Source organism: Cryptotermes secundus, unplaced genomic scaffold, assembly GCF_002891405.2.
Source record: "Cryptotermes secundus unplaced genomic scaffold, Csec_1.0 scaffold860, whole genome shotgun sequence".
NCBI lineage: Eukaryota > Metazoa > Arthropoda > Insecta > Blattodea > Kalotermitidae > Cryptotermes > Cryptotermes secundus.
In genome coordinates, this window is record NW_019739976.1 from 733,617 (window position 1) to 748,585 (window position 14,969).

At 36.3% G+C, this 14,969-nt stretch overlaps 2 protein-coding genes across 3 annotated transcripts in view; both read right to left on the bottom strand.

Moving 5' to 3' along the window:
* LOC111872246 (zinc finger protein 239) overlaps positions 1–14,963 on the bottom strand; it is a 32,625-nt gene extending 17,662 nt beyond the window's left edge. The window contains exons 1-2 of one of the 2 annotated variants that reach the window (XM_023865949.2): positions 13,228–14,330; positions 8,093–8,215 (exon numbers count right to left, since the gene is read on the bottom strand). In XM_023865949.2, coding sequence (XP_023721717.1) covers positions 13,245–14,210 — 966 coding nt within the window. In that variant the 5' untranslated portion in view covers positions 14,211–14,330 and the 3' untranslated portion in view covers positions 8,093–8,215; positions 13,228–13,244. Of the gene's footprint in view, positions 1–8,092; positions 8,216–13,227 lie in introns of those variants that run through there. The other variant, XM_023865948.2, reaches the window with a different exon arrangement.
* Positions 7,201–8,082, bottom strand: LOC111872238 (zinc finger protein 239). Its single transcript, XM_023865926.1, has one exon. The coding sequence runs from the start codon at positions 8,080–8,082 to the stop codon at positions 7,201–7,203; it is 882 nt and encodes a 293-aa protein (XP_023721694.1).
* Positions 14,964–14,969: the final 6 nt, after the last annotated feature.

Consider the following 14,969-nt stretch of genomic DNA (forward strand, 5'->3'; position numbering starts at 1 on the left):
TCAAAGATAAGGATACTTGTATCGTCTGCAAATAATATTTGTTTGGATAGGTCAGATATAATTTTTGGTAAATCATTTACATATAGTAAAACGAGCACTGGGCCTAATACAGAGCCCTGAGGCACTCGCACTGTATTTCTTTCCATTCAGAACAACATTTACTCCCGTTTTCATACAAAATTACTCTCTGGTATCTTCCTCTGAAATAGGATTTCATAAGTTTCTGACTAGCTCCTTCAATTCCATAAAATTCCATTTTTTATAGCAATATATCATGATTTACTTGGTCAAAAGCCTTACTCAGATCACAAATAATTCCACCCACAATATATTTGTTGTTTAAATCCCTATAAATATTCTCCATTAGATTATAAGTAGCTAATGTAGTTGAAGAGTTTTTTCTAAAGCCGAATTGTTCCTGCGTTAGCAGGTTATGTGCATTTAAGTGTAAAAACATTCTTTTATATAGAACTTTTTCAAAAATTTTAGAAAAGATTGGGAGTAAAGATATAGGTCTATAATTAGACATGTCGGTTTTATCCCCTTTTTTGTGTATAGGTGTTATTTTCGAATATTTTAAATGAGCAGGGAATATTCCTGTAGACGACTTATTAATTATGTAAGTTAATGGTGATGATATATATGGTGCACTTGCTTTTATTAATTTGGTAGTAATTCCATCATATCCACAAGCTGCTTTAAGTTCTATAGATCTTATTAACTCTTCTATTTCATTGCTGTTAGTTGCTTTTAATACCAATTTCTGAGATGGTTTTGGAAATGAAGTGTATAAATAATCCATGANACATGAATTTAGAATCCTAAGGTAAGTATTTAAAAAGTTATTAAACATTGTATCCACATCACTATCTACAAAAATATCATCCCATAATTCATAGCTTAGATTAATTTGGAAGTCTAATAGAGAGGATTCGTTGATGACCCTACGGGTATACCTCTGATTTTGCTTCATTATATATGTAACATTGTATATTATAATGATCTGCCCATCGTGATCAGATAATCCATTTTTCCATGGAAGAACATTGAAACTTTTGTTTTTATATTTGTTAATAAAAATATTATCTATTGCTGTAGATGAGTTAGAGGAAAACCTAGTTGGAAAAATAACTGTACTATATAGTCCGTATGAAGCTAGTAACGAATCCAGTTCTTGTTTGTAATTAGTATTCACCAGGTAATTTATATTCACATCCCCACATAATATTATATTTTTTGAGTTCTTGTATAATTTGTTCAGGAATTTGTTTAAATTTTCCAAGAAATAATTAAAATCACCAGTTGGGGCCCTATAAATACATATTATGTACATACTTAGTAAATTCACTTGAACACCACACATTTCTAGATCTTTCTCTTTACATGTAACAATATTGTTTATATGTGTAAACTGTATATTCATTCGGACAAAGATACATACACCTCCTTGCTTAAAATTTTTCCTGCAGTATTTGCTAGCTAATACACATTGGTTCAGAGTAATACTGTTTATTTCAAACTTTTTTAAATGATGCTCTGATAAACAAATAACATGCGGTAGCTCAGAAGTAAATGCTAATATTAATTCATCTGTTTTATTATTGATACCCCTAATATCATTCATCCTTGGTCCGATAAAATATAAAATCGGGCCCGAGACAGAATAGCTGAAGTTGTCAGGACAACACACATAGGTCATGGAAAAACCACAATCAAATTCAAACTTTGCCATTCCACACATGCTGGCAAGCCATATCATCCAGTTACATTATAAAATATTAAAGTTCATAACAAAAAACAGACATCATACATTCTACTACACTTACAACAAGCAAGTCTCAAAAATGTGTAATTCATGCACACAGACCATTTATTAAATATTAACTTTTGAGCCATTTACATGCATGGCAAATTCATCAATAGAGTAAAATGTGTCACTTTGCAAATAATTTTGTAAAACAAACCTAAATTGATTTTTATCGTTTTTTAAAACTGTGATATTTGATGGCAGAATATTAAATAGCTTGACACCTGAATAATACACCCCTCTCTGATAGGACGATTAATGTGTTGAAGGTGGTCATTCCTTCTGGTACCAATGATATAGACAGAGTTACTGGTTTGAAACTTATGAAATTATTAACAACCAATACCATCAATGAGAGCAAATATACACATGGGATTGGTAGTATGCCAAGCTTTTTACATAGATTTATACACGTATGAGTTGGGCCCACTCCCATAATTATTATTATTATTTTCTTTTGTATAACAAAGATCTTATGACTGTCTGATGTATTTCCCCAATATATTATTCCATATTTCACCAATGAATGATAATATGCATAATATACAGCTATAAGACTATTTATATTTAATATATAGGATAATTTATGCATTAGAAAACCAATTATGCTCAACTTGTGAAGCAAAAAATCGATATGTCCCTTACAAGTCAGATGATTGTCCAGCTGCAAACCGAGAAATTTTATAGTTTCTACTTCTTTCAGCTTTGGGTTAAAAAAGAATGTACATAGAGGATAGCTCGTAGCTGCTGTTGGGGTGAATTTTATCATTTTTGTTTTATCCAGAGTTAACACTAATTGATTATTTTGAAACCACGAAAACATATGATTGAAAACAATATCCAATTTTGTTTTTAAATTATAGTAGTCTTTAGCTGTGCAAAGAATACTTGTGTCATCTGCAAACATAATAACTTCAGAAATTTAGTTATTTCAAAGGGGAAATCGTTTATGTATATATTAAAGAGTAAGGGTCCCAACACTGATCCCTGAGGCACACCACATACAACAATTTCCCAGTTAGAAAAATATTTGTTATTTATATTATTTAATGCCACTGTTTGCCTCCTATATTGGAAGTAATATTTAAACCATTGCAATAATACACCTGCACTCCATAGCACTGCAGTTTCATTAATAGAAGATCATGATTAACACAGTCAAAGGCCTTGGCTATGTCACAAAACATACAAGTTATATACTCTTTTCCATTCCAGGCTGTAAGAATTACTTACTCACTTACTTCATGGAGCTGAGCTCTTCTGGAGGAGCCGCCAATTCTGCAGCTACTCAAGAATTTCCCAGCATTTTATGGAACCTGAAGGTTCATTACCGTGTTCACAAGAGCCCTCCACTGGTCCCTATCCTGAGCCAGATCCATCCAATCCATACTATCCCATCCTATGTCTCTAAGATCCATTCTAATATTGTCCACCCACCTACGCCTTGGTCTTCCCTGTGGTCTCTTTCCTGCTGGCTTTCCCACCAATATCCTATACACATTCCTCATCTCACCCATTCGTGCTATATGACCTGCCCACCTCATCCTCCTTGACTTGATCATTCTAATTATACTTGGAGAAGACTACAAGTTATGAAACTCCTCATTATGCAGTTTTCTCCAAAATAATGTCACTTCATCTCTCTTTGGTCCAAATATTCTCCTCAACACCCTGTTCTCAAACACTTTCAGTCTGTGTTCCTCCCTTAATGTCAGAGACCAAGTTTCACACCCATACAGAACCACAGGCAAAATTATAGTTTTGTATATTCTAATTTTTATGTTTTTGGACAGCAGACGAGAAGCAAAAGGTTCTGGACTGAATGGTAGCAAGCATTACCCCGAGTTCAATCGCCTCTTAATTTCCTCCTGAATCAGGTTTTGATCTGTTATCATTATTCCCAAATATCTGAACAGTGACACATTTTCAAAACATCTGTTTCCTATCTTTATGTCATGATTTTGCCCTGCATTTTGGTGATGAGACAGTAACATATACTTAGTTTTCTCTGTGTTTACTTCTAGACCAATCTCTTTACTTGCATCAATTAAAGTTTGTGTGTTTTTCTTTATGGTATCTACATTATCACCCAGTAGATTCACATCATCGGCGTAGACCAACAGCTGATGTGTCACATTTAATTTCAGTCCCACCTGGTTTCCCTGGGTAAGTATTACATTGGTTAATTTAAACATTGCATCTTTGGTTGATAATCCCTTTCGGAATCCATACTGCTCTGAAAGTAATGTTTTATGATATGATCATTAAGTCTTCTAAAAATTGCTCTTTCAGAAACATTTGCATACCCAGTTACTATAGATATTGGCCTGTAGTTACTTATAACAGCCTTTTCCCCTTTTTTGTATACTGGCTTAATAATTGCGTATTTTAATCTTTCTGGATGTAGACCCATGGTTAATGACTTATTAATTACATAAGTTAGAGGTTTACTGATTTGTTGTCTGCACAGTTTTAAAATTTTATTTGTTACAACATCATACCCTGAAGAGTTTTTTGATTTTAATTTGCTAATTATACCAATTATTTCCTCTTCTGCAACTAAATTAAGATTCATATCTGGAATACCATTTGAGAAATGGGAATGCAAGTATGATATTGCAGTATAAATATTAGTTTTCTTAATATTAAGATTTTCTGTTATTGTTGTGAACTATTCATTAAAACTATGAGCTGCTTCTTCAGTATTTATTTTTTTATTATTATTTTGAAAAGTCTGTGGTAGACATTCTTTATTTTGATTGTTAGTCCTACCTGTTTCAGTGCTGATAATGTTCCAGGTAGTTTTTATTTTAGATGACTGAGCATTTCTTCAATTAAAAAGGGCATAGCCTCTATTTCTGTGTCTACTGCACTAATATGATCAAGAATTGTGCATATGGAAGGAACCTGATATGGAACATTTCTTACAGTATTATCCTGGATATAGCCTGGACAGACCAATGACAACCTCAGCCAGGATAGCCAGAGGTAATAGAAACATATCTCCTGAATGTGAAGTCAGAGTGGACACAACCACTCTGTGATATTCAGTCAGCTGTGCAACCCTTAGGGTTATATGTGCAGGTTTGCAAATTTCTACATTTCATGGTGACAGAATTATTTATCAAAATAAGAAAAACTCTGCTTGAATTCACTATAAGTATCTATCAATTAAAAACAGCATTAACTTCAAAACTTTTGGCTACTCAAGAAGGGCTCTCCATTCATTTAGTTAGTTAATTAGTTTAATTAGCTCTACACTCATATTTACATTTGTTGCTATTGTCACATTAGGGGTTTAAAAGCACTGTTCTAGACCCCTTTCTTACAACAAGTCACTCTACTTGCTCTTGCTAACATGAATTACTCTCTGACCTTGCAGATGGAAGGAGAAGAATCTTTCTACATGTTTTTACTGTGTGTATGTGCACTGAAAACAAACATGAGTTACACAGTGGAATGTATTCCAAACTAAATTTGTGTTATCTCACAGTGCAATGACACCAGGGATATTAATCAGACAGCTTTCACATTTTTCACACAGATGTCTATATATATTTTGTCACTTTATTATAACAGTGCACATAAAAATAGTAACTGATCATGATTAACATCTTTTGTTGCAATTGCAGAACATTTAGGAAGCAGAAAGGAACCCTAACAGTGAACCCTGTACCACATTTCTCTTGGTTTACTATTTATTTTTAATGAGAAACTACTGGCAGCATAAGACTGAAACATTTTCAACTTAGAGCTAGAAGTATCTGAAGCATTAAACTCAAAGCACGTGCTAGCATTCATAAATGACACAAAGGATATATAATAAAATCCCCCTCTGTGATACAGAATATCATTCTATAAACAGCTGACTTTAGAGGTTCATGATTCATCTCCACCAAAATGAATAACATGGTGTTTCATTTTATCAACTACAGAAATGAAAAATCTAAAAGTCTGTGACAATGGCATATTAACACAATCACTGCGTTTTTCAAAATTGCGCATCCTGCTTTTTTTACACTAAAACACAATATTTTAGTGACTGAATTTTGTCTCTGTCTTCAGATAACATCCTACTCAGTTTGGCCCAATTGATAGACCTAGTCCCTATTGCTGGACCAGTCCAGAGATAGGGACTAGCTCCACTGATTGGGCCCAACTGAGTAAGCTTTTGCCTGAAGATGGAGACAGAATCCAATCTTCGGAACTTTGTGTTTTAAACATAAAAAACAAGATGATGGGTAATGTACAAAAACTCAATAACTGTAAATAAATAATGCAACTTTTTTCATAAATATACAGAGTGTCCCAGGAAGAAAGGTCAATATTCTGGGAGTTCACAGTATCGGTTATTCTAAGCAAACAGTATATGTATATGTACATGTATCTTATTCCGAATGGTTTCCAAGATATAGCTATTTCACTGTACAGTTCCAAAATTGTTGATAACAAAGAGATATTAAGCACTGTTTCTAACACAAGTATTTATTTTTCAAGTGTCAAAGTTGGTACAGTTGACCTAGTATAATATATTTTCGAAAATTTCGCCGTTAATATCAATGCACTTTGCAACTCGTGTGAGGAGAGCTTACAGCATATCAGCATATTTGGCATTTGTGAAGATGTGCAGCATTTTTCACAACACTCTTACAATGTCACTATCAACTGTCACAACAGCCAACTGATGCTTCACACTGATTCACATGTGGGAGAGGAGAACAATATTGGGCGCCAAATCCAAATTACTGTACAGTGAAATAGCACTATCTTGGAAACTGTTTGGAACAGGACACATGTGCATATATACATTTTTGATTAGCATGACCAATAAAATGACCTCTCAGCATACAGATCTTACATTCTGGGACATCCTGCATATTAGCTTTCATTTCTGATAATTTAACTCTCACTACAAAAAAATCTAATTTTTTCATAACCACATTACAGAGAACTCTATTTAAAGTAGTACTGTCTTCATAGCTTAGAGGGACTGAAACAAAACAATGTGAATTTTCAGTCACAATATCCCACTACTGTATTTAATCCAGGAACTACTAAATAATAAGCCATGCAGGTAATACATTTCATTTAATAAAGAAAATAACTTATGCCATGGTGCAGAGTCCCTTTTGAGAAGCAAATGTTGCTCAGCTATAACTTCTTTGCTTTGTTTCTTTCCCAACATAACTATCAGAATCTCATTCATCCCTCAGCTAAACAAGACACTCCCAGTTTCATATGTTCATTACTGTGTCCATATAAACATGCAACTGGACAATATTCTGAATCATATGAATCTAAATCTCATCTCCATGCTCAGCTTCTTTAAGGAACATCTATGCTCATGCCTCCCCTTCAAGTTTTGCATGATTTATGTTCACAGAATTGAAACACTAGTTGTGACTTTTCTGGTGTGTGGTGAGCAGCGTCCTTGTTACAAATCCCTTCCTGCACAATTCACACTGGAAGGGTCTCTGCCCAGTGTGGTATCGCACATGCACAACAAGGGTGGAGCGCTGTGTGAATGCCTTTCCACACTGGTTGCAAGTATGGGGCTTCTCCCCTGTATGTGAACGCTTATGTATCCGCAAGTAATTGGGTGAGTTGAATGCTTTTCCACATGTATCACACACAAAAGGCTTCTCGCCTGTATGGAGACGGCGATGTGTCCTCAGAGAGACACCACTTGTCACTGACTTGCCACATATCTCACATACATATCTGGCCTCACCTGTGTGTGACCGTAGGTGGCATATGAGCTTGTTCTTGTGTTGGTAATTCTTCCCACAAGTTTCACACTGAAAACGCTTGTTGCTTCTGTCAGGATCATGTATCTGCAAGTGAACATTAAGGTTCTGTTTCAGAGAGAACCCTTTTCCACAGAACTCACAAGGGTGTTTCTGTCCAGTGTGCACTGTTGAGTGCCCTTGCAACTCTGTTTTACTGTAAAAGCCTTTCATACATATGTGACAACGAAATTTAAAGTCACCAATGTGTCGCTTCTTGTGTATTTCTAAATTTGATTTATGTATGGTTGAATACCCACATATGTCACATGTATGGCTCCTTGCACCAGTGTGGACCTTCATGTGTCCTGTCAGTTCATAATTACGTTTGAACGATTTGTGACATATCTCACACTGAAAAGGACGTGCTGTGTTGTGACACACCATGTGTTTTGAGAGTAGGTTCAGCTTCAGGAATGCTTTTTCACAGTACATACACTTAAACAGCCCAGATGATGTGTGTGATTTCATGTGAAGCATGAGTTTCATTCTTGTGTCATATACTGTGCTGCATGTTGTACACACAAATGTTCTCTGCTCACTGTATGCATCACTGCTCCTAATTTTGGTTTTGATTAATGTTGACCTTCTGTTAGACTGTCCAACACACAGATCTGTAGACCTAGAAGAAAGATATAAATTTGTTTTGGTAGGAGATCTTACTAGATCAATAATATATTGAGACAGAGGCATGGAAGTATAATTACTTCACTGCAAATTACATTTTGGTGTACTATGGAGCCCAAGAAGTTCCAGACAGAAATCTGGAATAAATTGAAGGGAGTTGGTACAAGTTGTGTCCTTAACCAGACTGTGCACAATTTTATAACAGTTACCTTAGATGAGCTGGGAGTGAACATATAGTATTCTCATATGACAATCAGGAAACAAGAATGGGACAGTACCCCCATCTACAGTCATTCATACACATGACAAGAGATTATTACATAATGAGGAACATCTTAAAAGTTTGTGAGGATGGTACATTGCTACAAGTATCATTTATTTGATATTATCGATCATCTTCTCTATATTTAAAAACCATCCTGTTTATTTTACAAAACACAACGTTTTGGAGACTGGATTTGTCTCCATCCACAGGTAAAACTTACTCAGTTGGGCCCAATAAAATCATAAATCAAACACAAACCATCTGCGAGAGCTATGAAATATGTTGGAATGAAGCAAAGGCCTTGCAGATTGGCCCAACACATTATACAGGAAATTCAAGGAATCAGCCCTCATGTCTCTGCTGGACCATCCAATCAGTTAACCCAGAGCGGATATCTCTCCCATCTGGACCCCCATCATCATAGCAGAAGTCAAGAGACTACAACGCCATCAAGTGTAGCTGTACTGGAAGGGGGGGGGGTCCCTTGTGTTGGTACCGAAAGTATTGCTTCTCTCCAGCGATGATTTCAATTGAGATACTTCCATGGTGCAAGGCCTCATATGTGTGGAGTTTCAAAAACTGAATATTTTCTTAGCTCTAGCAGATGGTTTGTGTTGTGTTTGATTTATGTACCCCTTCTTGAAACTGGCACAGGTGTCCAGAGACGGGGACTAGCTCTATCTATTGGGCCCAAGTGAGTAGGTTTTACCTGAGGATGGAGACAGAATCTAGTCTCCAAAATGCTGAGTTTTGAAAAATAAACAGGATGGTTTTTAAATATAGGCAAGATGATGGATAATGTCCAAAAACATGATGCTTGTAGGATGACATCTGTATAGATCTCCTACCGCTGTTAATCTCTTATGGACTAATGACTGGTATTTTGACATTATTTTCTTTTGCAGCTGGATCAACTGATTTTGAGAGGATACTCTCAGAGAGCAGCTGGTTAATTTTCTCCAAAGTGAAGACTAGACATCATATAATCGGTTTTCAATGTGGTGGGATTTGCAAAGGAAGTCTTTGTATGTATACAGGGCTGAGACAGTTTTATCCTTAACCATACTGTGGTGATGTTCAAATGAAATCAAACATGCATCCACTACCACATATTTGGCTTCCATGCCCCTCAAGAAATAATCTTCTTCTTTCATGGAGTCATTTGAATCCATTCATGGCACTACAAACATGATTTTTTGTTGCACTTTCATATTTTTTAAACTGCATTTTTAAGAAAGAGGTAACAAATCATATGCAGGGAAAAGGTTAAAAATTGTGGTAATTAAATAGAGAATGGTACAATGGATTGGACAAGGTATGTAACAAATGTAAATAGAATATTTATGGCAGAATCTATTGAAAATGTGGTTACAATGAAGATAGTCAAAGGGTTTGGAGGAAAATATAAATATAATTCATAGGGAACTAGATTGTAAGGAAGTGAACTGGGCTGAACTGATCCCACATTGCACTTTGGTATTAAAGTGTTGAATTTTCATATTGTATGAAAATACAACCACAATTTAAAGCATTAATTCTGTATGTCTGTTGCTACATCTCAGAATATTGCTATAGTGAAGTATCACTCTTACTTTATTGGTTCTCTGTAACAAGATTTGTATTATGCAAGTAATCAGAATTTGTTTATGATGGTAGTCATGCAACTTTGTACAAGTATTTACAGCTAAATTCATAACAGAAGCATTGCAATAATTCACTATTTTTTTCATGTGCAGAATTCAATGTTAAATTTAAGTGAGTTCAACCAAATTTTTTGTTTATAAAATGAATTACAGACACACATAAACCCTACGGTAAATTTCTACGAATTTAAAGAAGAAGAAGGGACTTGAATAATCCTTTCAATACACATAATTTTATCACCATTTTCTTAAAACAATATAATTTTAGGCAAAAATATGAAGAAACTCATAATAAAAATGCATTTTTATAGCCCAGTGCAGGAAGTCCAATGACACAGCAAAAGGGAATGACTGTCCCTTGATTTGGACTAGATTCCAGTATCACGTTCTGTGGTAAGGGATACTTGTTGGAGCTCAGTTGAATATCGCAGCAACAGGGTTAAAGTTCTTCACTGTGAAATTCCGCATCCCTTTCTCACTGTGTTTACGAGGTTTATAGAACTACTGTGTCTATGCTTCATTCCAGTCTCCTTCCTTAAAATTCTTTCAACTATCTTGTAAATGACCTGGGAGAGCAATGTCATTATGAACAAGGGTTTAATTCATAGCAAGGGAAATAGATGTTGCTCTTCTTGACAGCATCCATACTGCCTTCAGGGTCCATCCAGGATCCAAACCAATGGGTAACATGGATCTTTCATTCTAGATAAAGCACTGTGTTATGAAGGTGACCGCCCACTTTAATCTAATACCAAGAGTTAAAAATGCATGGAGCTACACCTCCACTCCTCTGTGTCTTCATGACATAGTGCTTAATTAAAAAGGGGGAAACATTTGCCACCACTAAACAAACCTTTTGTTTTTGCCTACACATCTTCCAGCTGGTATGCAGTATCCTGCTGATGTGTGCTCTTCCACTCCTCCTGTATATCTGTACCATTCCAGCAACTCATAATCTATCCTCTGCACACTATCCTCTTCTTGTATGAGTAGCAAAGCTTTTAATTTTTCTTTCAAGTATGGGGTCCTGACTCATAAAAAATGTAAAGTTATATCTGGGGAACCATGCAATATAGACATATGGGTGAGTGGAGGTACAGCTCTGCCATCCCTGACCTCAACCCTAGACGGTAGTAAGAGGTCAACTTCACACTCCTCCTGCTTTACCTCTAGGGGAACAGCCCCTGGTCCACATCGCATATGAGACTGGGTGGGCACCATGGCTGGTCCGGATGTTATGGAGAAGAGAAACTTTTCTTTGTCCCTACTGGAACTCAAATCCCAGCTCTTTGATTGTCCAGCCCATAGTCACGTTTCTACAGGTTTCCTTCATGGTTCAGTTTCTTAGCAAGAAGGTCTCAGTTTTAAAATGTCAAAGGCCCTCCGGTCTCCTGTTCATCTTAACAGTAGTAAAGATTACTTCCCCATGATCACTACGAGAAAGTGTGATCTACATTACTTATGGGAACTCTTGCAAAGATTTGTCAGTGACAACTGGCACTAACTCTCATATGTTTCTAGCATCATGTTATATGGTATTTTATTTCAAACAATCTTAGAGTGTAACAGTGTACACCATGCAACTAATACACATGCTTTAATTGCCTTAAGGGCAGAATAATTACTCAGTAAATTCATATCCACATTGGTTCCATAACGTGTAAAAAATAAGGTGAATTTGGCTAAATGTGGCATGTAGACCCACTGCTAGGTAATGACCATGAAATAAGCAGCCATACAACAGCTGCTGCTAGGTAATGGCCGAAACAGACACACATACAACAGAATAACTGTTGGGTGAGGCGTTTCTTGTGTGGTCCCTGCAGAGGCTATATAATGAGGGACAGCTGCCATTAGAAGAAAAGTCATAAGATGGCAGTGAGGGGAGTTGGAGTTTGGTGTGAGATGGTTGCCGGCCTGGGAGTTTCGCAATAGAAGGCCAGTTAGTTCAGTTCGGGAGCTGCAGTGCCATAGGTGGCAGCCAGTAGGGGCATGAAGTCGTGAATACAGAAGTTGAGGGATCTATGGTGAGGAAAGCTTTTACCGGACAACTGGTGAAGACACAGTAGACTGAGAAGACTTATTACATACTGTAGTCAACTGCAGAGTGTGAATTAGTGACAGGGCTATAGTTACTTGTAGTTATGATCTGCAGCAGTTCAATAAATCCAATTACCAACCCAAACCCTGTCTATTTTCCACTCCATAAAAACGTGACAGTATTTTATTCCACAAGAGTTTGACAGTGTACACTATGGGAGTAATGCACATGCTTTAATTGCCTTAAGGGTACATATCTGTAGAGTAATTACTAAGCATAATTAATTTACACATTATTTCCATAACAAGCACAAAATAAGTTGTATTTGGCTAGATCAGGTATGCTGATCACAAAAATGACAGCCACGAAGTTGTAACATACATAGGTTTTCTTGATTTCTTTATTTCTTGTATGCAAGGTATAAAGATGTACAAGTACATATAATTATGAAACTTGAAATAACATTATTGAAATGAGAATGAACTTTATTCCGTACTGAAACCTTTTCTCACATCATTGTCGATAAGAATCATAAGAACTCAAAGCAACAAGCACTGAAGTGAAAAAAGAGAAACTGCTATTCTGATTCAAACTTCAGTAAGCACAACTGAGATGAAAAATACTTGAAACTTGATTTGGAATGAGCATATCATAATCACTTTAATATGTCAGTCCCCCTTTTATGTTTGTGTTATTGTCATTACACGACACATACATACAAAGGAAGTGCCAGTGGGTTGCTAAACTTGAACCCCATGTCTCTCTGACATGCATACCTGCCTCTCTACACAGATCAGTCTATTTATGTTGGCGCTGAGGTTCTTACATTGGTGCCTATTAACAGAAATACCTTGTAAAATATGACACCATATAGTCTGGTGTACCAGTGGATCCTACTGCTGAGCAAGCTGAGAGGGCAGAACTATCTATGTGTTGCTGGTAGCTTGCTTCACTTACTCTTCAACTGTGAAGATGGAAGCAGCAAATTTCTCAAAATTACTGATAAACTTCATACAGTGTCACATTCCACAAGATTGTACTCTTCACAGAAATGTTACCTTTCTGTCAAGATGAGCTAGTTGTGATTCTTAATGTGTACTGCAAGAAGGGCCTTGGTGATGAATCCTTTGCCACACATGTTACATTCATATGGTCTCTGTCCTGTGTGAGATCTCATGTGCACCACCAGAGGTGTGCGTTGGCTGAAAGACTTTCCACATTCCTTACAAGTATGGGGTTTCTCACCAGTGTGCGATCTCATGTGTCCTTTCAGATATGTTGGGCAACTGAACTCCTTTCCACACACCTGACAGATGTATGGTTTCTCCCCAGTATGACGGCGAAGATGGATCTTCAATGCTACAGCACTACCCACACATTTTCCGCAAAAGTTGCAAATGAATTTAGACTTGTCTTCATGGATCTTTCTGTGAGCACGAAGCCTGGCCATGTACTGAAAAGGCTTTGCACAAACATCGCAAGCATACCTGTCTATTTTCCTGTTTGGATCATGGATCTGAAGATGTACAAGTAAGTTTCCCTTCTGAGAGAAACCCTTTCCACAGGTCTCACATTGATGTTTTTCTCCTGTGTGACCTGCATAGTGTCCTTGCAGCTCAGGATTGGTGTAGAAGCCCTTACCACAGATTTCACAAGTGAATCTGTAGTCTCGAATGTGTCTTTTCTTATGTAAGGAAAAAGAATCCTTATGTGAAGATGTAAAGTTACACATGTCACATTTATACTTCTTGTCTGAAGAATGACGTTCCTTGTGGTTTTTAAGTTCAAATCTCCATTTGTAAGTTTTGTGGCAAATTTCACATTCAAATGGGCGCTCACTGGCATGAGAAACCATGTGCTTTTTCAATAAGTTCAGATTTGAAAATGTTCTTCCACAAATCTTGCAAGAAAGACCCCCAAGGTTGTTGTGTACTTGTATGTGCAGCTGAAAGAAGTTTTCATTCTTATATTTCTTGCTACAAATTGGACACTGCAGAGGCTTTACATCAGGATCCTGCAGTTGGAATTCTTTCCCTGGCATCTGCACATTATCTGCACCATCCTTCAATATAGGTACTGAATCAGTTGAGGACCTAAAATGAAGACAAATAGTGCATGAGAAGTTAGTATATTATCAGATATTCTGTTAAGAATACAATTAAACTACAGTAACTGAAGTTCTTCTATTCAAACACGATTTAAAAGTATTATATAACATATACATGTACAATTTCAGAGTAGGAATACTAAAATCTTTAAATAGCAGTTTGGGCTGCTACAGCTACTAAATTTAATGGCATAATTAAGCATTATGAAAAATTTGTACCTGGAAATGTAAGTAATTTAAGCTATAAATTTCTGTTTATTTATGATATGCTTGAATAGAAATTGAGCACTCAGTTTGACTTTCCATCTGTACATTGAAATATTGTACATGTTGATCTTTACCAAATGCTAGTTATAATGTAACACCCTTCAAACCATTAGTAACAATCTACCTGACTACATGGCATCACATGTAGGGACGCAGTAAACTTCAAGTGGTATACAGGTTTAATTTTTCAGATTTATATTCTGTAATGTTACATACCTCACTGCCTATGATGTTTATTCACTGCAGATACAAATGTTGTTGCAGGGAAAAGAGATCTGTCTGTATCATAAAACTGGTATGTTTTGCCAGTGATCTAAAATATTCTGTCTCAAAGTCCTTAACTTCATCAACCTCCTTCGCGCAATGTTTACTCACTAATGCTAGTTCCATCTTTATGGAATGCATCCTGTTGTGCGATCGAACTAA

What these genes read in the sequence shown, in the direction of transcription:
- LOC111872238 (XM_023865926.1), bottom strand. Translation starts at nt 8,082, where the DNA reads ATGAAACTCATGCTTCACATGAAATCACACACATCATCTGGGCTGTTT.